The 25,309-nt window shown below is 41.5% G+C and overlaps 2 protein-coding genes across 5 annotated transcripts in view; one reads left to right on the top strand and one right to left on the bottom strand.

Annotated features, from left to right (window-relative positions):
* SUGCT (succinyl-CoA:glutarate-CoA transferase) overlaps nucleotides 1-22,537 on the bottom strand; it is an 825,030-nt gene extending 802,493 nt beyond the window's left edge. For 2 of the 3 annotated variants that reach the window (XM_017344447.3, XM_051853314.2), the window contains exons 1-2: nucleotides 22,303-22,537; nucleotides 21-72 (exon numbers count right to left, since the gene is read on the bottom strand). In XM_017344447.3, the coding sequence (XP_017199936.2) occupies nucleotides 21-72; nucleotides 22,303-22,402 (152 nt within the window). In that variant the 5' untranslated portion in view covers nucleotides 22,403-22,537. The remainder of the gene's footprint in view (nucleotides 1-20; nucleotides 73-22,302) is intronic. The other variant, XM_008261668.4, reaches the window with a different exon arrangement.
* Nucleotides 22,502-25,061, top strand: MPLKIP (M-phase specific PLK1 interacting protein). 2 transcript variants are annotated; one of them, XM_008261671.4, is made up of 3 exons: nucleotides 22,502-22,620; nucleotides 22,711-23,214; nucleotides 24,546-25,061. In XM_008261671.4, the coding sequence occupies exons 2-3, from the start codon at nucleotides 22,876-22,878 to the stop codon at nucleotides 24,744-24,746; spliced, it is 540 nt and encodes a 179-aa protein (XP_008259893.1). In that variant the 5' UTR covers nucleotides 22,502-22,620; nucleotides 22,711-22,875; the 3' UTR covers nucleotides 24,747-25,061. The 2 variants fall into 2 exon arrangements, with proteins under 2 accessions (XP_008259893.1, XP_008259891.1); XM_008261669.4 differs by having other exon boundaries at nucleotides 22,509-22,620; nucleotides 22,699-23,214.
* The last annotated feature ends 248 nt before the right edge of the window (nucleotides 25,062-25,309 follow it).

Genomic DNA, 25,309 nt, shown 5'->3' with positions numbered 1-25,309 from the left:
ACAGATAAATCAATACAAACCTTGTCAGGTCCAGAATTTTAACACCTTCCAGTGGTTTCATATTGTCAGTATCTGGCAAAACAGAAAATATTTAAAGAGTATTGATTATTAATTATCAAAGGAAGAAGGCAGAATCATTCATATTCTGTTTTCTTTATCTCAAGATAGATTTATTGATTGACTGACTGGTTGATTTGAAAGACAAAGTGACACAAAGACAGAAACAGAAAGAGAGAAATCCTCCACCTACAGGTTCACTCCCTAAATGGCTACAACAACCAGGACTGGGCCAAGCTGAAGCCAGGAGCTTCTTACAGGTGTCCCATGCAGGAGTAGGAGCCCATGAGCCTGAGCTATTTTTTGATGCTTTCCTAGGCATGTTAACAGGAAACTGGATCAGAAGTAAAGCAGCCAGGACTTGAACCGTCACCCATATGGAATGATGGCATTGCAGGAAGAGGTCCAACCTGCAACACCGCAACACCACAACTCCAGCCCCGGTAGGTTTTATTTTTTAGAGCAATTTAAGTACAGGAAAATTGGACAGGAGCTACAAAGCTTTCCCATATGACCCTTCCTCAATCATCCAATACCCAGATTCCTCCACTTTCAACACCCCCCACAACAGAGGTACTTTTTTAAATCGATAAACATATAATGACACCGCATTATCACCAGAGATTACATCAGGGTTCATGCATACTATTGTACATTATATGAGATTGGACAAGCATATGTATCTATCACTGCAATATACAGAAAATTTCACTGTTCTAAAAATCCTCTCTGCTTGTCCTGTTCTTTTCACCATTCCCCTAACTCCTGATCTAGTGCTATCTCCATCAGTTTGCCTTTACCAGAATGTCACAAATAGCTGAAATCATACAGTATGTTGCATTTTCAAATTGGCTTGTTTCTCTTAGTAATATGCATTTAAGATTCTTTCATGTCTCTTCATGGATGGTACACCATTTCTTTTTAGCACTGAATAATATCCATTGGATGTACCAGAGTTTATTTTTTCATTTACCCACAGTAAAGACATACTTGGTTGCTTCCAAGTTTCAGAAATTAGAAATAAAGCTGCTATAAACACTGTGGACATGTTTTTGTGTATACACAAGTTTTATAATTAATGGGATAAATACCAAGGAGCATGGTTACTGGATCATAAGGATTAGTTTTATAAGAAATTTCCAAACTATCTCCCAAAACATCTGTATCATCTCACATTCCCATCAGTAATAATTTACAGTACAATGCATGCATTTTAAAAAATTTGGGGTTCAATGCATTTTTGAATAATTCTCTGAAAGGTCAATCACGAATGGGACACAAATTGGAGGAAAATAGTTGACCTATGTGGAGGGCGAGGATGCACACAATTTAGGACCCCAGCAGCCAAGAGCCACCACACCAGCGTTGGTGAGCGAGGTGAAACCAGACTGCAGTAGCCCAAGCCAGTGGTGAAAAAGCTGTAGGAAAGGTCTAGGGGAATCCAGCTTGGAACTCCATGAGGGATAGTGCACCCACCAAACTAGAGGAGAAAAACAGTGGGTCACATAAGAAATCAAAAAAAAAAATCAGAAAATTTCTGGAAACAAATGAAGATGACATTACAACATATTAAACTTATGGGATACAGCAAAAGCAGTGTTAAGAGGAAAGTTTATAGCAACTGGTGCCTACATCAAAAAATTGGAAAGGCACCAAATAAATGACCTATCAATGCATCTCAAAAATCTAGAAAAACAACAGCAAAGCAAACCCAAGACTAGTAGGAGAAAAGAAATAATTAAAATCAGAGAAGAAATAAAAAATTAAATCAAAAAAATACAAAAGATAAGCAAAACAAAGAGCTGGTTGTTTGGAAAAATAAACAAAATTGACAAACCATTATCCCAACTAATGAAAAGAAGGGGAATACTCAAATCAATAAAATTAGAGATGAAAAAGGGAATATAACAACAGATACCACAGAAATAAAAAAGAATCATCAGAAATTACTACAAAGAACGGTATGCCAACAAACCAGGAAACCAGGAAGAAATGGATAAATTCCTGGGCACATACAACCTATTGAAATGGAGCCATGAAGACACAGAAAGCCTAAACACACCCATTACCAAGACAGAAATGTAATCAGCAATAAAGACCCTCTCAATAAAGAAAAACCCAGAACCAGATGGCTTCGCTGCTGACTTATACCAGACATGTAAAGAACTAATTCCACTTCTCAAGTTATTCAAAACAACTGAAAGAGGGAATCCTCCCAAATTCTTTCTATGAAGCCAGCATCACCTTAATTCCTAAAGTCATAAAAGGCACACCAGAGAAACAGTACTATTTCCCTGATGAACATAAATGCAAAAATCCTCAACAAAATTCTGACCAATTGAATCCAACAACACAGCAGAAAGATCATTCACCCAGTCCAAGTGGGATTGATCCCTGGTATGCAAGATTTGTTCAACATTTGCAAATCAATAAGTGTGACACATCACATTAACAAGCTGAAAAAGAAAAACCTTATGATTATCTCAATAGATGCACAGAAAGCATTTGATAAAATACAACACACTTTTGGCTGGCACCGCGGCTCACTTGGCTAATCCTCCACCTGCGGCGCTGGCACCCCAGGTTCTAGTCCAGGTCGGGGCACCGGATTCTGTCCCTGTTGCTCCTCTTCCAGTCCAGCTCTCTGCTGTGTCCCGGGAGTGCAGTGGAGGATGGCCCAAGTCCTTGGGCCCTGCACCCTCATGGGAGACCAGGAGAAGCACCTGGCTCCTGGCTTCGGATTGGCGGGGTGCGCTGGCCATTGGAGGGTGAACCAATGGTAAAAGGAAGACCTTTCTCTCTCTCTCTCTCTCTCTCTCTCTCTCTCTCTCACTGTCCACTCTGCCTGTCACACACACACACACACACACAAAATATAACACACTTTCATGATGAAAACTCTAAGCAAATTTGTTATAGAAGGAACATTCCTCAACACAATCAAGGAAATTCATGACAAACACACAGCCAGAATTCTATTGCATGGGGGAAAGTTGGAAGCATTCCCATTGAGATCTAGAACCAGACAAGGATGCCCACTTTCACCACTACTATTCAATATATTCTAACTATATTCAAAATAGTTTTATCCAGAGCCAATAGACAAGAAAAACAAATCAAAGGGATTCAAATTGGAAAAAAGGAAGTCAAATAATCCCTATTTGCAGATGACATGATTCTATATACAGGAGATCCAAAAGACTCCACCGAGAGACTGTTGGAACTCATAGAAGAGTTTGGTAAAGCAGCAGGATATAAAATCAATACACAAAAATCAACAGTCTTTGTATACACAAATTCCACAGCTGAGAAAGAACTGCTAAGGTCAATCCCATTCACGATAGATGCAAAAAAAAATCAAATATCTCGGAATAAACTTAACCAAGGATGTCAAAGATCTCTATGATGAGAATTACAAAACATTAAGAAAGAAATAGAGGAAGATTGGAGCTGGCACCGTGGCGCAGTAGGTTAATCCTCCGCCGGCAGCACCGGCATCCCAAATGGGCACCGGTTCTAGTCCTGGATGCCCCTCTTCCAGTCCAGCTCTCTGCTATGGCCTGGGAAAGCAGCAGAAGATAGCCCAATTCCTTGGGCCCCTGAACCCACGTGGGAGACCAGGAAGAAGCACCTGGTTCCTGGCTTCTGATCGGCGCAGCTCCAGCCGTTGCGGTCATTTGGGGAGTGAACCAACAGAAGAAAGACCTCTCTCTCTGTCTCTCCCTCTGTCTGCAACTCTAACTCTCAAATAAAATAAATAAAATCTGTATTAGAAAGAAAGAAAGAAAGAAAGAAAGAAAGAAAGAAAGAAAGAAAGAAAGAAAGAAAGAAAGAAAGAAAGAAAGAAACATCTTTCATGTTCATGGATTGGAAGAATCATTATCATCAAAATGTCCATTCTTCTGAAAGCAATTTACAAATTTAATTCGATACCAATCAAAATACCAAACGCTTTGTTCTCATATCTAGAAAAAATGATGCTGAAATTAATATGGAAACACAGGAGACCCTGAATAGCTAAAACAATCTTACACAACAAAAACAAAGCCAGAGGAATCACAGTACCAGATTTCAAGACATACTATAAGGTAATTAAAAGCAAAACAACCTGGTACTGGTACAAAAACAGATGGATAGGGGCTGGTGTGCTGTGGTGTAGTGGGTAAAACCACCACCTGCAGAGCCGGCATCCCATTTGGATGCTGGTTTGAGTCCCAGCTGCTCCACTTCCGATCCAGCTCTCTGCTATGGCTTGGGAAAGCAGTAGAAGATGGCCCAAGTCCTTGGGCCCCCGCACCCACGTGAGAGACCCGGAGGAAGCTCCTGGCTTCTGGCTTCAGATCAGTGCAGCTCAGGCCATTGCAGCCATCTGGGGAGTGAGCCAAAGGATGGAAGACTCTCTCTCTCTCTCTCTCTCTCTCTCCCTCCCTCCCTCCCTCCCTCTCTCATCCTCTGCTCTCTGTAACTCTGCCTTTAAAATAAATAAATAAATATTAAAAAAAAAAAAAACAGATGGATAGACCAATGGAACAGAATAGAAATGCCAGGAATCAATCCAAGCATCCAACTTATCTTTGACCAAGGAGCTAAAACCAATCCCTGGAGCAAGGACAGTCTCTTCAACAAATGGTCCTGGGAAAACTGGATTTCCACATGCAGAAGTATGAAGCAAGACCCCTACCTTACTCTTTATACAAAAATCCATTCAAAATGAATTAAATACCTAAATCTATGACCTGATACCATCAAATTATTAGAGAACATTGGGGAAACCCTGCAAGACATTGACACAGGCAAAAAGTACTTGGAAATGACCCCAGAGGCACAGGCAATCAAAGGCAAAATTAACAAATGAGACTACATAAAATTGAGAAGCTTCTGTACTGCAAAAGAAACACTCAGGAAAGTGAGGAGGCAACCAACAGAATGGGAAAAATTATTTGCAAACAATGCAACTGATTCAGGACTAATAACCAGAATACATAAAGAGATCAAGAAACTCCACAACAACAAACAATCCAGTTAAGAAATGGGCAAAGGACTTAAACAGACATTTTTCTTTCTTTCTTTTTTTTTTTTTTTTTTTTTTTTGGCAGGCAGAGTTAGACAGTGAGAGAGAGAAACAGAGAGAGAGTTGTAGACAGTGAGAGAGAGACAGAGAGAAAGGTCTTCCTTCTGTTGGTTCACTCCCCTAATGGCCACCACGGCCAGTACTGTGCCAATCCGAAGCCAGGAGCCGGGTGCTTCCTCCCAGTCTCCCATGCAGGTGCAGGGACCCAAGCACTTGGGCCATCCTCCACTGCCCTCCTGGGCCACAGCAGAGAGTTGGACTGGAAGAGGAGCAACCAGGACTAGTACCCAGCGCCCCAACGGGGACTAGAACCCAGGTGCCGGCGCCACAGGTGGAGGATTATCCAATTAAGTCATGGCACGGGCCAACAGACATTTTTCAAAAGAGGGAATCCAAATGGCCAACAGACACATGAAAGAATGCTCAGGATCACTAGTCATCACAGAAATGCAAATCAAAACCACAGTGATGTTTCACCTCACCCCAGTTAGAACGGCTTTCATACAGAAATCAACAGACAACAAGGCTGGCAAGGATGTGGGGGATAAGATACCCTAATCCACTGCTGAATGTAAACTGGTAAAGCCACTATGGAAGACAGAATGGAGATACCTCAGAAATCTGAATACAGACTTACCATATGACCCAGCCATCCCACTCCTGGGAATTTACCCAAGGGAAATGAAATAAGCAAATAAAAAAGTTATCTGCACCCACATGTTTATCGCAGCTCAATTCACAATAGCTAAGACATGGAATCAACCTAAGTGCCTGTCAACTGATGACTGGATTAGGAAATTATGTGATATTTACATAGCGGTAAAAAAAAAAATGAAATCTGGTCATTTACAACAAAATGGATGAATCTGGAAGACATCATACTTAATTAAATAAGCCAGTCCCAAAGGGAGAAATACCATATGTTCTCCCTGATCTGTGGTAACTAATAGAGCACCTAAAAGGAAATCTGTAGAAGTGAAATTGACACTTTAGAAGCAATGACTCGAACAGCACTTGTCTTGACTGTCGAGGAACAATGGTTTTTTTTTTTTTTTTTCCTTAAAGGAGAATGGAACTGGGAATGGGAGAAGGAGGAGGAGGTGGGGTAGGAATGGGCGTGGAAGGGTGGGTATGGTGGGAAGAATCACTATATTCCTAAAGTTGCACTTATGAAATTTGTATTCATTAAATAAAAGGTTTCTTTGGGGGGGAAGAAAAGGAAAAAAATCATGAATGTATTAAGAATATCGGTTACAGAATTTACATATTTTCGTATATACTACAACAGGCTTAAGATTGGTCACAAGAAGGAAATGATTCTTATGAGGGGATCCACAGACCAAGCTCCTCTAGTAAGGAATACTAGAAATCTTTATGGTAGTCATTCTCTCCTTTAAAAAAGCCAATTTTTTTTTTTATAATAAGAAATTGCAGTCACAGGTGGGCTTCCAGCGAGATGGCTGCTGAGTAAGAAGCTCAGATGTTCATCTCACCCAAGAGACACCAGTTATCACACCTATTCTCACACTGAAGTCACCTTCACAAGAGCCAAAGAAGCCAGGTGAGAGACTGCAATGCCTGATTTTACTGTAATAATAAGAAAATATGTGTTGAAGACAGGAAGAAGTAGACAGCTTCCCACAGTACCTCTCCCCCAACTACAAGTAGCATGGGGTGGAGAGACACCACACCTCTGGCTTGGTAAAGGGAGGTGGAATTAATTCAGAACTTAGACTTGAAATCCAGTACCATGGCCCCTGCCCCAGGCACATACCAGCACACTGAGACCTTAGAGTTTCCTTAGCCAGGTAGCTAAGCGTCTACTTCTACTACCCCTCCTGCAGACAGTGAAGCAACACTCCAACCACTATGGAGTAGGGCAGGAAAGGGAACTTAGGACCTCATCTTGGAGATCAGAGCACAAGACTATGGTATGCCTTAGGGAGAAAATAATATGTGTTAGATAAGCTTTCTCCGGGCATAAATTAGAGTACTATTGCTCCTATGAATTTACCCAAGAGAAATGAAATAGCATATGAAAGGGTTATCTGTATTTCCATGTTTATTAGAGCTCAATTCACAATAACTAAGATACAGGATCAACCCAGATGCCCATCAACTGATGACTGGATAAAAAAATTATAATAGGGCCAGCGCCGCAGCTCACTAGGCTAATCCTCCACCTTACAGCGCTGGCACACGGGGTTCTAGTCCCGGTCAGGGCGCCGGATTCTGTCCCGGTTGCCCCCCTTCCAGGCCAGCTCTCTGCTGTGGCCCAGGAGTGCAGTGGAGGATGGCCCAAGTCCTTGGGCCCTGCACCCCATGGGAGACCAGAAGTACCTGGCTCCTGCCATCAGATCAGCGCAGTGCGCCGGCCACAGCGCACTGGCTGCGGCGGCCATTGGAGGGTGAACCAACGGCAAAGGAAGACCTTTCTCTCTGTCTCTCTCTCACTGTCCACTCTGCCTGTCAAAAAAAAATTATAATATATACATATATATATATACACACGCACACACTATGGAATACTACTCATCCAGAAAAAGAATGAAATCCTGTCTTTTGCAACAAAATAGATGCAATTAGAAACCATTATGCTTAGTGAAATAAGCCAGTCCCCAAAAGACAAATACCACACGTTTTTCCTGATCTGTGATAACAGAGTACCAAAAAATGTAATGAATAGGAGTGAAATTGACATTTTGATATCTAAGGATTGTTTACAGCACTTGTCTCTACTGATGAGAACAGTATTGTTTTTCTTCTTACTATTTGTTGAGCGCTTTACTTAGTGTAGGGTTAAACTAGACTGAGTGTAGATCATTGTAAAAATTAAGAATGGGAATAGGAGAGGAAATAGGGTGGGAACATGGGCAGAAGGAATTATAGGGAAAGGAGTATCACTATGTTCCTAAATCTGTATATATGAAATATAAGAAATTTGTATACCTTAGATAAAATTTTAAAAATTATAGTGGTGTTGGTCATGAGTTCAATGTTAATGAATGAACAATACATAAACTAGAGTGTCATTAAACAGATACACACATAAAACAAGGCTATGACTTTTTTGAAGACTATTTATTTGATCAGCAGAGAGAGAGATCTTTCATGCACTGGTTCACTCTCTAAATGGGTACAACAGCCAGGTCTCAGTCAGGTTTAAGCCACTAGCCAGAAACTCCATCCTAGTCTCCCACATGGGTAGCAGGAGCCCAAATATGTGGGTCATCTTCTGCTGCATTCCCTGGCACATTAGCAGTAAGATGGATCAAAAGCAGAGTAGCCAGGACTTGAACCAACACTCCAACATGGAATATCAGCAGCAGCTTAACCTGTTGTGCCATAATTCCAGCCCCAAATTTTAAACAGTTAACAGTATGAATCTGGAGTTGAATTGTGTGGATTCAATTGCCTGCTCTACTATTTACTACTCTAGGGTCCTTAGGTAAGGAAACTGCACTTTTCTGAGTTTCCCCCTCTTCAGCTGAAGTACTATCTCATAGGATTTGGAGAGATCAAATGAAATCCTGCATGTAAAGTGTTTACTACACTTTCTGGAACATAATACATGCTCACTAAAAGTTTTTCATCGTCATATTTGTATTAAACAGTCATATCACATATTAAATTAAATATAATCCAGATATGAAATGAGAAAATGCAAGATTTTATTTAAGAAATGGGGAAACATATAGTTCTCAATTCTCTATACTGCAAAAGGATATATAGAGCCATTTCTGGTTTGTAAAAGACTGATAGACTGAGTGCAAGTACTGGGTGTATACAAGGGGGAAAACAGTTAGAAAAAGCATTAATTGTAATGTAATTTGTTGAAATATATGGAGCAGCTTGTATATCTGTCTTATTTGGCCTCTAGTATTGAAAGTTATTATAATGATACAGCTGGGTGACCATGCAAAGAAGTATAATTATAATTAAGCTGCCATCAATTCTATGCTTGCCAGAGTTGCTTTCTAGGACTCGCCTAGTACTTGGCCCTAGGGTATCCATGACACAAATAAACTTGAGCAGCATTAGAGTAGAGTTAATTGACAGATGTACACACAAGTGGATCAATAGTGAGACAGTGATCATGACATGCACCCCACACGTACTAGTCAACTACAAGACAAAAAAAAGTTAATGTTGAAATCTTTATTTAATATATACTAAATTTATTTTCTGTATACAAAGATAATTGAAAATGAATCTTGATGCGAATGGAATGGGAGAGGGATCAGGAGATGCGAGGGTTGTGGGTGGAAGGGAAGTTATGGGGGGGGGGGGGAGCCATTGTAATCCATAAGCTGTACTTGGGAAATTTATATTTATTAAATAAAAGTTAAAAAAAAGTTAAGTCATTAAACAATTGATCAAATATTAGTATCAAGTTAAAAAGTGATATACACCAAAAATATTTTTAAATTTGATATCAGGACTTACAAGTGAGAAAACACAAGACAGACATCAAAGTATGCTCTCTTAATCTGCTGAAGCTTCACCTGCAATAGTTAGCATGATATTTTCTTATAGCATGCATTAGAAGCCATGAATGAAGCCCTCTGTTCCTAATAGTGTGGTGGGTACTTTTAGGAGGGTAGGGTACTGCCAAGATTACAAGAAGACATTCCAGGGCAATTACAATTTGGAGTCACCAGGCAACAGTTTGCTTGTTTGTTTGATTTTCTAGACTTGTGGGAAATAATAAATAAAGGGTTTTGAAAAAGAAGATAAAAGATCTTCATGGACTTAATGACATTTCAGTTCTACTACTCACTGAAACTCGTAAGTGTGTGTGTGTGTGTATTAACTTGTGTGTGTGTGTGTATATATATATATGTATGTATGTATATATTTACAGATTAATTATTCTCTGTCAAGGTCCACCTCAGTCTTTTTTTTAAAGATTTATTTTATTTGAAAGGCAGAGTTACAGAGAGGTAAAGGCAGAAGCAGAGAGAGAAAGGTCTTCCATCTGCTAGTTCACTCCCTAAATGGCCGCAACAGCCGGAGCAAGGCCGATTCAAAGCCAGGAACCAGGAACTTCCTCCAGGTCTCCTACACGGGTGCAGGGGCCCAAGGACTTTGGTCATTTTCCACTGCTTTCCCAGGCCATAGCTGAGAGCTGGATTGGAAGCAGAGCAGCTGGGTCTCGAACCGGCACCCACATGGGACGCCGGCACTGCAGGAGGCAGCTTTACCCACTACGTCACAGCACCAGCCCCATCTACTTTACTTTTAACAACTTGTCAATGAAAGAACTGTGTCAAAATGATAATTTTTAATTAGTTTTCTTTCTCTGAAATCTATATAGTATATAGGACATGAATCTTCAGCATCAAATGTTTAAGTTTACATACAACAAAATTACTTAAATTATTATTCATTGCTGGAACCCCTATTACATTATTGAGTAAATGTAAGATATACAATGAACACAGCAAAAGAATCAATTTAGAAATTAAGAAAATAAAAAGTAAAGAAAATCAAAATCACTCACTTTTTATCAAACATAATAATTACTAATATTTTTGGTGTCAATGCTTTCATAGATCGATGTACCATTTTTAGTTAAAATCTAATCATGTGCTACACATATATTATCATAACCTGTTTTTATCCCTTAATACTTTGGAGGCTACCACTCATAATTTTAGATCGAAGATGAAATTCTTCACTGACTCTCAGAGTAAACTGTTTTTACAGAACAGAGCTGAATGCATGTCCACTACAAATGCCAGTATATTTGATTCTCATTGTAAATAAGTATAAGTTAATGGTTCTAGAATTCTATTACAACCCCCAAAAAGGTAGTGTGGAAGTGATGTTCATATGTGAGGTAATCACATTGTATAGGGACAACCAGTGAATAATAGTTCAATGGATAATTCATAACTCAACCCCTAGTGACTTCCAATTTCTTAAAAATTGTTCCTCTGCAAAAAAAAAAAAAAAAGAAAAAAGAAAAAGAAAAAAAAAGCTATTACTGTGAGGTTGGCAATTAAGCAGCTTTTGCAACTATTGAATTCTATTTTTAATGAAGAACCAAGAAATTTACAGGAGGTATTGGACTAAAGGGCCAGAAAACAGGGCTTTAAGCCCACTGTGAAGGCATGCCACAACCAAAGTCTAGGTCACTGCTAATCTCAAATTACTCTGCTTTTCCATATTTCCCAGCTTTTCTTGCAGTTAGGCTAGGATCAAATGGCTGCTGTCTGGCCAATGAAACAAAGGCATAAGTATTATCCTAATTCTAGGCTTGATCCTTAAGGACATCCCATGAAATCCCCCAGTCCTCTACTCTTGGAGACTACACATTTCAAATAGTGTAGTTAAATATTCAAGAAAGATGCTTTTCTTGTATTGAGCAACCACAATTCTGGGCTGATTAATACCACAGAACAACTTAGCCTATCCAGACCAATAGAGATGCCAAGCATCACAGCCAATGACTAGAAAGTGCACTTCAGGGTAGATTATTTCACTTTCCCTTTACAAGCAATCTCCAAATTGGAATATGTGAAGACTTTCTAAGGGATACATGAATTGTTTTAAAGAAACTAAATGCCAGGTCTTCCACTTCCATAAGTAGTCTTTCCTGCAGACTACAGGTAAGCCTTTCCTCATAATAAGCCTTCTCCTGCTAAGCAAAAAAAGAACATATTCCTCACACAGCCAAAACTTACGTAACTGACAAGAACTTACAAATATCAACTTAAAATAAACAACTGTTTTTCCAAAATCTTTTAAGAGATACAACACTACTGTCATTTGACATTTAGAAAAGTGGAAAACAGTTCTAACTTATAGACTTTACAAATCAATTTATAAACAATTCATAACCAAAATTAAGTCAGAAATAAAAACTTTTCCTTAGGTGTTCAGATTTCTTCCAGAGGCCATCCTAAAGATAGCTGTCCCAAAGATCACAAGTGATTGAACCAAAACCTGGTGGAGAAAATGATAGATTAAGGAGCCGGCGCTGTGGCTTAGCAGGTAAAGCCATTGCCTGCTGTGCCTGCATCCTATTTAAGCGCCAGTTCAAGTCCCAGCTGCTCCACTTCCAATCCAGCTCTCTGTTATGGCCTGGGAAAGCAGTAGAAGATGGCCCAAGTCATTGGGCCCCTGCACCGGCGTGGGAGACCCAGAGGAAATTCTTGGCTCCTGGCTTCAGATCAGCTCAGCTTTGGCCGTTGCAGCCAATTGGGGAGTGAACCAGTGGATGGAAGACCTTTCTCCCTCTGGCTCTCCTTCTCTCTGTGTGTAACTCTGCCTTTCCAATAAATAAATTAATTAAAAAGAAAGAAAGAAAGAAAGAAAACGATAGGTTAAAACGACTGACTATAAGACTGTTCACATCCCCAAGAGGTCCCTTAAAGCTTCTCATTGTTGGTGATGTCGTTCTCCTCTGGCAGAAGACTGACCAAAGGGGAGATCTTCATGCAAATTAGAAAAAACAACCCTTCCAGGAGATAATTGGTAAAATAGTGCCTACTCTATGTTGATGAAACTGTTTCAAAGATACTTGTGGGGAACTATACTTATTAAAGCAAAAAAGAAAAGGCACAGTACGAAATGCAACAAGGGCCTTTTGACATTAAAAAAAAAAAGATAAAATCCTAAGCCCTATTTCACAGAACACTGAGGATACTTAAAAAAGAGGAACACACGGTGGAGAAAGGGCAACTTAGAAGAAACATGGGGATAGATATGCATGTGACAAAGAACACTTTTTTACCAAGTTTCCAATAGGTAACTCTGAAGAGCAAGAAGCATCTAAGGAGAAATTAAAGATGCTTTCTGGGTTAAGGGCTACACAATCCTCCCAGGACTTCTCACAAAGTAATAAATTAAAAAATTAGCCGTTAAGAGCGCAAGCATTGTGGCAAAGTCAGTTAAATTGCCATTTGGGAAGCCTGCATACATATCCAAGGAATGGAATGAAGTTGAAATGAAGTGCTAACTCCACTTCAAGCCACCCTCGTCTAATGTGCCTGGGAGGCAGCAAGATAACACTCCAGGTTCCTGCCACCCACCTGGGAGACTCAGAGAGAGTTCCTGGCTCCTTGGGCAGCCATGGCTGTTTCGGGAGTAAACCAGTAGGTGAACAGGTGAAAGATCTGTGTGTATGTGTGTGTGTGTGTCTCCCTCCCTGTCACTCTGCCTTTCAAATAAATTTTTAAAAAATCATTAAAAAGAATGTTTGTTAAGGCTTTTAGAGTGTTAGAGGATGGGAAAGGGAAGTGAGTAGCTTGTTTCCAGGGAGAGTCACCTCTTGAAACTCTTCAAAATCTTTCATCTATAACATCAAATCATCCACCACATATATTAAATTTAGGGCAGTCAGCGTTGTGACAGAGACCTAAGTTGCACCTTTCTATGCCAGCATCCCACATCAGAGTACTGGCTGGAGTCCCAGCTGCCCTACTTCTGACCCAGCTTCCTGTTAATGAGCCTGGAAAACCAACAGAAGATGGCCCAAGTTCTTGAACCCTGCCACCCTTGTGGGAGATCAGGATGGAGATCATGGCTTCGGGCTTTGGCTTCACTTGGCCCTGGCTGTTTGCATCCCTTTGAGAAATGAACCAGTAGATAGAAGATATCTGTGTGTGTGTGTATGTGTCCCTCTCTCTCACTCTGTTACTTTGCCTTTCAATAAATAAATAAATCTTTTTTAAAATATGAATACTTATACCAGTAGTGTATGAAACCAGTGTTTTATATCATTTTGATAATCCTGAAGCTAATATCTTGGTTCTATGGGTTTTTTTTTAATTTCCTTTTGCAAATCTGACAGAAATTTACATGACATCATCTTTAATTTGCAATTGAAAGAAAATTTTAATATCTTTTCATACATTCTTGATAGCCTATATTTCTACAGGAATATTTACATTTTTCTTACTGACTTATATGGATTTTTTATAACTTTTTTCTCAGTAAAAATAACATTCCCCTATCAACTCTGATTTTTTTAACTTGCTTCAGAATTTCATTTTTTTTAAAGATTTATTTTTATTTATTTGAAAAACAAAGTTACAGAGAGAAGTAGAGACAGAGAGAGAGAAGTCTTCCATCCACTGGTTCACTCTCCAAATGGCCACAATGGCCAGAGCTGAGCCGATCCGAAGTTGGGAGCCAGGAGCTTCTGCCGGTTTCCCACATGGATGCAGGGGCCCAGGGGTCATCTTCTACTGCTTTCCCAGACCAAGGGAGAGAGCTGGATTGGAAGAGAAGTAGCTGGGACTAGAACTGGTGCCTATATTAGATGCTGGCACTTCAGGCCAGGGCTTTAACCTGCTGTGCCACAGCACCAGTCAGAATTTCATTTTTAAAAAATAATTTCTTAGTTTCTGCCTTTAGTATTGCTTCAAGGTTTCCCAAGACCACCCATACTTAGTGATTTGTTAGGAGTAACAAGACTGAGCATCTGATTGTATTCACAGCTAAGGTTCCATTGCCGCAAAATGATACATGACGGGATTAGCAAAAGGAAAGATAAAGGCAGAGACTAGAACTCTCCACAAACAGGCTTCATATGTTCTGTCCCTGTCATGGAAGACCACACCAAGCATGCTTCTTTCAACAGCAACAAAAAACATTGCAATGCTTCTCCCCAGGGAACACTTTCAGAGACTCAGAATCCAAGGTTTTTATTAGAGCCTCAGAACTAACGCTTTTTATGGAGGGCTATTCATATTTCTTAAGATGTACTTATTTGACAGAAAGGGTGGCAGAGTGAGAGAAACAGAGAGAGAGAGAGAGAGAGAGAGAGAGAGATCTTCCATCTGCTAGTTCACTCCCTAAGTAGCCTTAACAACCAGAGCTCCCAGCTAATGGCATGGGAAAAGCAGCCAAAGATGGCCCATTGGGCCCCTGCCACCCACGTGGGAGACTTAGAGGAAGCTCCTGGCTCCTGGGTTCATCCTGGCCCAGCCTCAGCTGTTGTGGCCGTATGAGGAATGAATCAGTGACGGAAGATCTCTGCCTCTCCCTCTCAGTTTCTGTAGCTCTAACTTTCAAATAAATAAATCTTTAAAAAAAAAAAAAAATGGTCCAACAACAGCAGCCTGAGGCTTGTCACATTAACTCTTTTTCTGTACAGGAATAATGTTTTCCTACTCTCAAATTACATAAAAATTCATTTACAGTTGATTTTCCCATTAAAAAACTTTTATTTTAAACTATCTGAGGGGGGCGGGTGCTGTGGTGCAGCTGGTTAATGCCCTAGCCTGAAGCACTGGCATCCCACAATGGGCACCAGTTCTAGTCCTGGCTGCTCCACTTCTGATCCAGCTCTCTACTATGGCCTGGGAAAGCAGTAGAAGACAGCCCAAGTCCTTGGGTCCCTGCACCCGTGTGGGAGACCTGGAAGAAGCTCCTGGTTCCTGGCTCCTGGCTTCGGATCTGTGCAGCTCCAGTCGTTGGCAGCCAATTGGGGAGTGAACCAGCGGATGGAAGACCTCTCTCTCTGCCTCTCCTTCTCTCTCTGTGGAACTCTGACTTTCAAATAAATAAATAAATCTTTTAAAAAAATAAACTATCTGAGGTTTCTTTTTCCCATCTAAACATTAAGTAGGTGCTTCTTGGATAAAAGATCAGCATTTTTTCTCAGTTTTTATTCTCCTACACATTTCACATTTTCTACAAAAAGTGTTCTTAGTTCATTTTCTGGTACTATGACAAGACACAACAAACTGGAGAATTTATTAAGAAAAAAGAAAATTGTTTCTCATTGTTCTGGAGGCTGGGAAGTACAAGTATATGGTGCCAGCATATATATATATATATATATATATATATATATATATATATATAGCCAGGGCCTTCATGTTGCATTGTCCCATGGTGCAAAATGAAAGTGCTGGAAGATCAAAGCAAGAGAAAGCCAAGGAATTTGCTTTTATTGTAACCCACTCTTGATATAATTAATCTACTGATGCAATAATGGCCTTAAACCAGCCTGAGGGCAAAGCACTCATGACCAAAACGCCACTTAAAAGTCCCCATTCCTTTTTTTTTTTTTTTTTTTTTTTTTTTTTTGACAGGCAGAGTGGACAGTGAGAGAGAGAGACAGAGAGAAAGGTCTTCCTTTTACCGTTGGTTCACCCTCCAATGGCCGCCACGGCTGGCGCGCTGCGGCCGGCGCACCGCGCTGATCTGAAGCCAGGAGCCGGGTGCTTATCCTGGTCTCCCATGAGGTGCAGGGCCCAAGCACTTGGGCCATCCTCCACTGCACTCCCTGGCCACAGCAGAGAGCTGGCCTGGAAGAGAGGCAACTGGGACAGAATCCGGTTCCCCGACCGGGACTAGAACCCGGTGTGCCGGGTTAGGATTAGCCTATTGAGCCGCGACGCCGGGCAAAGTCCCCATTCCTAATCCATTACAAAGGCAATGAAATTTCAACATGAGTTTTTGGAGGACATATTCAAATCAGACAGTGTGTATCATTTTTATAATTGGGATAATACAAAGATGCAGAGTCTAATGATACAAATTTTTTTATTCATCTTAAAACAAATTTTAGACTGTGTATCTGGAAAGCAATATTTAAATTTTCATATTTTTCTTCCCATAGAAGTAACCTGTCACATTTTTATTATTTTTGGTGAAAATTTTTAAAATATGAGTTAATGTATTAGTAACTATGATATACCTGGGTGAATATTAATCTACAACAGAGGAATACTAGTACTAGCCTACAAAAGGGGTGGGGAACCTTTTTTTCAGACAAGGACAAAATGGATTTCTATAACAACATCCTCTGACCATAAAAAACTATCAAGTTAAAAATTAGCCTGCTATGTAGAGTCCCATCTGTGGTTGCCTTCTCAGGGTCAGACTAAATTATTTCACAGGCCTTATGTGGCCCATGGGTCAGACATCTTCACAAAGAAAAGGACATAAAAAATATTTCACCTGTGCTTGACTACATTGCATACTTAGAAATAAAAAGATCAAACTTTAATGAAGTAGTGGAAGTTGACTGTGAGTCTCTTCAAAACAGTCTCCTTCTATTTCTTGCACTTTTTAACATTTATTATTTATTTATTTGAAAGTTAGAGTTACAGAGACGGAGGGAGAGACAGATACAGACAGCCCTTCCATCTACTGGCTCACTCCCCATATAGCCGCAATGGCCAGCCAGCACTAGGCCAGACCAAAGACAGGAGCTAGGAGCTTCTTCTGGGTGTCCCACATGGGTGGCAAGGGCACAACCACTTGGGCCATCTTCTGCTGTTTTTCCTAGGCCATTAGCAGAGCCTTGGATCAGAAGCACAGCAACTGGGACTCAAAACAGTGCTAATGTGGGAAGCCAGCATCACAGGCAGCAGCTTTACCCACTAGATCACAATGCAGCCCCAAATTCTTGCTTTTTCAATGAAAATATTACTTTGGAAAGTAAATAAATATGTCCAGGGGAAAGATACACTTCTCTGGACTTACAGTCTTGGAAATATCTCCAGGCTTTGTGTTTTATATTCCTTTAAATATAAACATTCACCTCCTTGAAGTTCTCTATCTATTCAGTCATATTTTAACTTCCACTGCTTGTCCTTTAACCCAAGTTCTAAGGTTGGTTTTGTTTTTAATTTAGAAAGCCCTGACAATGCAGAAACATGAAAATATTTGCTTCCTAAATCACCAAATGTTACCAATGTGATATCTGCAACACTGGATAGTACCTGACACCTACCTAAAATAGTAGCTTTCAAATTATTTCTGTAGAGCCCTGGAATTTCTTTAAGTAGACTTAGGAGCCTTGTTGGTGGTAGAGGGAAAAGGTAGTTAAAGTAAGGGTACAGAGGGATTAAGGCTCTAAGATCCCAAATCTGCTCTTTTATATTAGGCTTCCAAGTATGACTCTTTGAAGGTAAGGCTCTACAATAAAACAAAAACAATAACATTGAAATCCACTGAAAAAACAAATACCAAAAACATCATAGATAACCTAAATAAGTAAAGATTCTTAGCCTTATAGAAATAGATAAAGTTCCATTTACATTTATACTTAGGTTTCTTTGGGTTGGTATGCTTGGCGGTGTGGCACAGCAGATTAAAGCCCAGGCCTGAAGCACCTGCATCCTATATGGGCGCTGGTTCTAGTTCCAGATGCTCCTCTTCTGATCCAGCTCTCTGTTATGGCCTGAGAAAGCAGCAGAAGATGGCCCAAGTCCTTGGACCCCTGAATGCACGTAGGAGACCTAGAAGAAGCTCCTGGCTCCTGGCTTCGGATCGGCGTAGCCGACCATTGCAGCCATCTGGGGAGCGAACCAGCAGATGGAAGGCCTCTCTCTCTGTCTCTACTTCTCTCTGTAACTCAGTCTTTCAAATAAATAAAAAACAAATCTTCAAAAAAAATATATAGAACTTCTGAAACATGCCACCATCACAAAATTAGTTATTTCTGGGGCTTCCCATGTAACTCACAGGTATTCAAGAAGTTTCTTGATGTTCTGTCTGCTGACACCCTGGTATGCAATGCTACTTAAAGACAGCACCTTGCCAATCATAATGTCTTTGCATTTAAGAACTGCCTTACTAAGGATCCTGTCTTCTAATGCTGGTCCTCCCTAAACAGTGCTTTCTAACAAAACCATACCTATTACAAAAATCCATCACCCTAGTTCTTCACTTTTCTGCCCTTAGGTAGATTGGTTTGATGATAATAAAAGGTGAGAACCGGGGCCAGTGCCGTGTCTCACTTGGTTAATCCTCTGCCTGCGGCGCCGGCATCCCATATGGGCACCGGATTCTAGTCCCGGTTGCTCCTCTTCCAGTCCAGCTCTCTACTGTGGCCCGGGAAAGCAGTGGAGGATAGCCAAAGTGCTTGGGCCCCTGCACCCGCATGGGAGACCAGGAGGAAGCACCTGGTTCCTGGCTTCAGATCGGTGCAGAGCATCCGTAGCAGCCATTAGGGGGGTGAACCAAGGGAATGAAGACCGTTCTCTCTTTCTCTCTCTCTCTCACCGTCTAACTCTATCTGTCAAATAATAATAAAAAAAAAAGGGTGAGAATCACTGCCCATGAGGACACCTTCAAAAGCTCATGGGAAATGGGCAGGCAGTGGTACAGTCATTATCAGCCTGTGGGGGATGCCCACATTTCATATCACACTGCCTGGATTTGAGTGCCAGCTCCACTTCCAATTGAAATTCCAGCTTCCTGCTACTGCATACCCTGAGAGGCAGCAATAGCTCAAATACTTGAGTCTCTGTCACCTTAGTGAGATACCTGATTGAGTTCCTGGCTCCTGGCTTCAACCTAGCCTAGATTTCGCTGTTGTGGGCATTTGAGGAATGAACTAGCAGATGGAAGATCTCTCTCTCTCTCTCTCTCTCTCTCTCCCCCCTCTCTCTGTGTCTCTGTCTCTCTGCCTTTCTAATTAAGTAACTGGGGGGGGGGGTGAGTCCTTCCATTCCCCTCATCTCTCTTCCCCTGTAATCACCATCATACAAAAAAAAAAATTCAAAACAAACAGATGTTTAGTGATCTTAAGTCCACCAGTTCAGGCAGCCAAAATGCAATTCCCAGGCTAGAGTCTGGGAAGATCCTTGGTACATTTTATAAAATTCAAATATTTAAGGTCATACATAAATATCTTTGAATCTAAAATGAGCTACACAGCACTACTTTGAATATATTTACCTATCTATTGTAATTTTAAAGGATGAACTGATAGCCAATTCATATTTCTTAGGGGAAAAAATTGCCTAGGATTCAGGAAATTCTGATCCAATTTCCACTTGCTATGTGAACTTCAGTCATTTAACTTCTCTTGGTCAATTTCTCATCATTAAAAAAGAAAGTGGGAGCATGTATTTAACCTAGTAGTTAAGATGCCCAAATCCCAGATCGTAGTGCCAGCATTTGATTCCAGGCTCCAGTTCCTGAGTACAGCTTCCTGCTAGTGCAGACTGAGAGATGGCAGTGATGGCTCAAGTAACTGGGTTCCTACCACCCACAGGGGAGTCTGAATTGTGTTGCTGGCTTCAGCCTTGGGCCAGCCTGGAATATTGTGGGTATTTGAGAACTGAATCAGATTCGAGCTCTCTATGTCTGTTTTTGTCCCTGTTTCAAAATAAATAATATTTTTTTAATTGAAAGAAGAAAGGAAAGTGACCTGGTTTCAGAAGTAAAACAAATCTGGAGTGGGGCCAGTACTGTGGCACAGAAGCGCTGGCATCCCATGTAGGCACCAGTTCTAGTCCCAGTTGCTCCTCTTCCGATCCAGCTCTCTAGTATGGCCTGGGATAGCAGTAGAGGATGGCCCAAGTCCTTGGGACCCTGTACCCACGTGAGAGACCCAGAAGAAGCTCCTGGCTCCTGGCTTCAGATCAGCTCAGCTCCGGCCATTGCAGCCATCTGGGGAGTGAACCAGTGGATGGAAGACATCTCTCTCTGTCTCTACCTCTCTCTGTAGCTCTATCTTTTGAATAAATAAATATTTAAAAAAAACAAATATGGATTTTCATATAATTATTAAGAATTCACCCTTCATCACTGACACACAGAAACAACCTGTCAAAAATTTTCCACTGTATTCCTTCCCCTGTCCCTTTGCTAATGCAAGTTCCTATGCATATTAGACAGCTATATACCACAAGGAAAAGCATTCTGAAGTGTAAGCCAAGGAAGACAATTTACAGCACCTCACTGAGCACACTATGATCCAATATTTTGCATGTTTTGGACAGTTACAAAAATGAACAAAGGTAATTTTGTCCCTGTCATCCTCACTTCTCTACCTCCTCTCCAAAGTAGATTGGTTGAAGGAAACAAAAGGTGAGAATCACTGCCCATTAGGACATTTCCAACAGTTGGTTGAAAATGGAATTAAAAGATAAGCATATTTTCATACAGAAAAAATTTTGAAATCCACGCACAGGTTTTTCATAGTATACATTTTTTGTGAACTTTCTGATGACTCGTTGAATGCATGGATTTTTTAAAAATTGGACAAAAACAAACTTTTAAGTCCATTTTCCATAAATTTTGTATTACTGTATATGACATATGTGACCCTTTAACTCATTCAATAAATATCCGAGTACCCAATTGCCAGACATTAAGCTAAACATCAAAGACAATATTCCAATTTTTGACTGGGGCAGAACTATACAATAAAGCGGACAGGCTGGTGTCTTTACTCCTTAACTGCATCACCAAGTCTTGATGGGATTACTCTGCTTTGACATTGCAAGTCGAATCCACAGTAGAAAAGAACTGTGGCAAACTTAATTCTCCCAGAATAAACCAATCAAAAAACCTGTGTGTGTTTCCATTCATCAAGGAGAACGGAAGCTGAGAAGATGCCAACACTCTTCAGCTGAGCATATCACAGAACTCGTTTACAGCACACAGGGAGCAGAGGCAGCTGCAGGAGGGTGCAGACTTAAGGAAAACCACAGGTCTGGACTTCCCGGTAGGCTATGATTTAATGAGTCCTACAGGTCTTTAGGATTCTGTATCCTACAAGCTGATTTCCAGATTCATGGTAGACTATCATTCCCAAATTCTGAGAAGGTAGAGAAAATTCTAGAAAACCAGTAAATCTAAATTTCATCCTATAAATATAATTCAGGGACAGGTGCCTGGTACTACGACGTCTTTTATTAAACAGGAGATATCATTCTTGAATTGTCACACTTTTCTTAAAAATTTACAAAACAATATATCAAGAATTTTGGCCATATTTTGCTATTTTAAATAAATCGGTGCCTCTGTTCCTAACCCCCTCCTTAACCCTCTTCCACTGAACAAGAACTGAAAGGGGTAAAGTTCAGTTTTTGTTAGCACAACTTCTCCCCTAAGTCATTCCAAGCAGCAGGCTGAAGTCCTTTCTGAAATGCAGCTGGGTGCCCAGGTTTAAAGTTAATGCCAACTTGGCAGAGTGCAGAGGCGCGCGCCAAGGGTACCCGCGTTGGGGCCGGACTAGCTCGGACGAGCCTGGCCTGGGCCGCGGGCGCCGGGCAGAGCGACCACCAGGCGGCCAGAAAGCCGGGCGAGTCTGGCCGCGGGGCCACAGAGCCAGGGCACCGGGAGGCGAGAAAAGCCAAACTGTGGGCTTCGGGGCAACATCACGAAAGCGCGGGCTCTGTCAGGATGCCCCAAGAGGGAAGCTGGGGCAGGGGTCCCTGTCGCCGCCCGGACCGAGAGTCGGAGTGTACCTGACTGCGGGCGGCCGGTCCACAGCCCCCTCCCGCCGCCCCGGCCGGACAGGAGGCGGGTTCTCGGCAGAACCACCACCCTTGCCAGCTTCGCCAGCATCGCGCTCCTCTCAGACAGCGTCTGCCCGGTGTGAGAGAACCCGGCGCGGCGTCTTCTGCCGCCACTGGGGGCGCACGCGGGCTCCTCCGATCCCGCCCCACTCGGAGCGGTACGGGGCGGGGCCGAGCTTGCCCCGCCTCGGGTTGCCACCCTGGTGGTGTGGGCTCGCTTGTCAGTCCGACCAAGAACCGCCGGACTGAACAGCCTAAAGGAAAGGGGTAGGTTATTGGCCCTTCCTTTATCTTTTTTCTTCCTCTCGCCTTCACTTAAGTCCACTCAATCTCCACTTAACTCAGTGACTTATTTAGGACGCCAGTCCCTTGCGGAACCTTTCGATGCCGGAACCAATGTGTTGCAGCGCGCTGCCGACAGGCGAACTGTTTTGGTGAAGGACGACCAGTTCTCAGAGGAGGGTCGACTGGTGCAGTTCCGGTGGGAAAGCGCGGCAGCGAGGTGCTCGGCTTCAGCGCGATATGAACAGACAGAATTTTCGACCCCCGACTCCTCCTTATCCCGGCCCGGGTGTCGGAAGTTGGGGTAGCGGGAGCAGCTTCCGGGGTACTCCGGGCGGTGGCGGACCGCGGCCGCCCTCCCCTCGGGACGGGTACGGGAGCCCGCACCACACGCCGCCGTACGGGCCCCGATCTAGGCCTTACGGGAGCGGCCACTCTCCGCGACACGGCGGCAGCTTCTCGGGGGGCCGGTTCGGGTCTCCGTCTCCTGGCGGCTACCCTGGCTCCTACTCCAAGTCCCCCGCGGGGTCCCAGCAGCAATTCGGCTACTCCCCAGGGCAGCAGCAGACCCACCCCCAGGTAATAATAGCCAGCGTTTGCCGAGCTCTTGCTGTATGGCAGGCGTGGTACTGCTAATCCCTTTACGTGAGCTATTTTTCTTTACTCCTCTATGAGGTGATACTATTGTTTACCCTATTTTTCAGATGAGTAAACTGAGGCTTAAAGTTGTTGTCTTAAGATTATCCTAAAATGTGGCAGAATCGTACGTCCTGTTGTATTTAACCAGTTCACTGCCACTCGGAGACACAGGTTGTCCTAATTTTCCGTTTCCTCTCCCTGTCTGAGGCCCTTACCAGTTTATCTCACTGAATTAGTCTAGTCTCCTGTGCTCAGTAAAAAAAATGAAAAGTGGATACCTAGGATACAGTCTCTCCTAGTTTCAGATTGCTGCCATCTTCCTGCAGCAGCCCCCTTTTCTTTTTTCTTTTCTACCTGTATTTATTTATTTATATATTTTTCAAGCTATTATTCTGGCTTCTGTTCCAAGTTCTCTCTCAAGGGAAAATCGGTGGTAGTGGAAGTTTTCCATCTGTGTACAAGAAAAGATGGGTCCAGGATTTCCTCATATGCAATTTGTGTCCACTTGGTGTTTTCCAACTTTATGTCTGCTGACCCAACCCTGTCTCTTTGAGCCTGGAGCTAAGAATATAGAAAATTTTCATGGGGCAGGCCTTTGGCAGAGCAATTCAGTAGCCACGTGGTGCATCATCCATCCAGCTTCCTGTTAATACCGGCCCTGAAACACAGCAGTGATGATTCCAGTACTTGGGCCCCTACTACTCAACGTGGGAAAACCTGAGTCCCTGTCTTTTGACTTAAGCTGGGCTCAGCCCTGCTGTAGGCATCTGGGACGTTAATCAGTGGATGATTCAATCTTATTATTTCTCCCTCTGTCTCTGTCTCTCTCTGCCTTTCAAATTGAATGAAAATAAATTTTAAGAAATATTTTAAAATATTTTTTCATGAAAGATTCAGGAGACTTTAAAGCTATAGGGGTTTAAAATTAAGTTTTTTTAAGGAAAAAAAATGGAAATTTCAAGGAAAGATTGAATACAGTTAATGTATCCCATAATCCTTGTGCTTGATTTCATCACCTCTTGTATTTAATACTTGCAGAGTTGCTAAATTAGAAACTTGAAAGTATTTGAAATGATAATGGGCATTGAGATTATTAAATTGACTTAAAATACTTTTTAAAAACACTGGATTGAAGGAAATATGTACTTTGCAGTTGAACATATTTGGTTTCAAGTCAGAATGTGTTCCCCACTAGCCTTTCACTAAAGGGAAAAGCACCAGTTATTTCTGCTAAATGTTTTTTTTTTTAACTGATGATTTTTTTCCTAAAGGGTTCTCCAAGGACATCTACACCATTTGGATCAGGGCGTGGTAGAGAAAAAAGAATGTCTAATGACTTGGAAAATTATTTCAAGCCTTCAATGCTTGAAGACCCTTGGGCTGGCCTAGAACCAGTATCTGTAGTGGATATAAGCCATCAGTACAGCAATACTCAAACATTCACAGGCAAAAAAGGAAGATACTTTTGTTAATATTTGTGAAATTCATCTGGAAGCTTCAAGTGTCAGGAACATCTTGGACAAAACTTTTACTTGTGTAATTAAGTTGAACCCAATGATGATGACTTTGAATAACTATAGAGCCTTCTTGATATTTTGCATCATATCAAGCATTATTGGTATTAGAGCAGAAGACAGGCTAATTTTCAGAATTTAGCTCTCTGGAAGTATCTACCACATTTTAGAAGATTTACAGTTTCCATAGACTTAATATTCCTGGTTAAATAATGGACATTTGTCTTTTAATGTTTTTCCAGTGTTTCAAAATAAAATATTTTGTATTTCTAACTGTATTGTGGTTTTGTGATTAAAAAAAAGTGAATTATTAAGTAATGCTTTGTAACCACCTAGACTTTGTAGGTTAATGTTTTGTAAACTATCTTGAAAATGAAGTAGATAAACCATCTTTTGATCTATAGACAGTTCTATATTTGATCACAGATAAAGAGGAAGAGAATAGCAGTTCTTTACATATTCATTGTAACATTGTCCTACACACCTATTTTATGGAATGCTTTTGTAAAAATGCATTGAAA

Source organism: Oryctolagus cuniculus, chromosome 16 (genome assembly GCF_964237555.1).
Source record: "Oryctolagus cuniculus chromosome 16, mOryCun1.1, whole genome shotgun sequence".
Classification (NCBI taxonomy): domain Eukaryota; kingdom Metazoa; phylum Chordata; class Mammalia; order Lagomorpha; family Leporidae; genus Oryctolagus; species Oryctolagus cuniculus.
The sequence above is the reverse complement of the archived record's forward strand: the minus strand, read 5'-3'. Positions and strand labels throughout refer to the sequence as shown.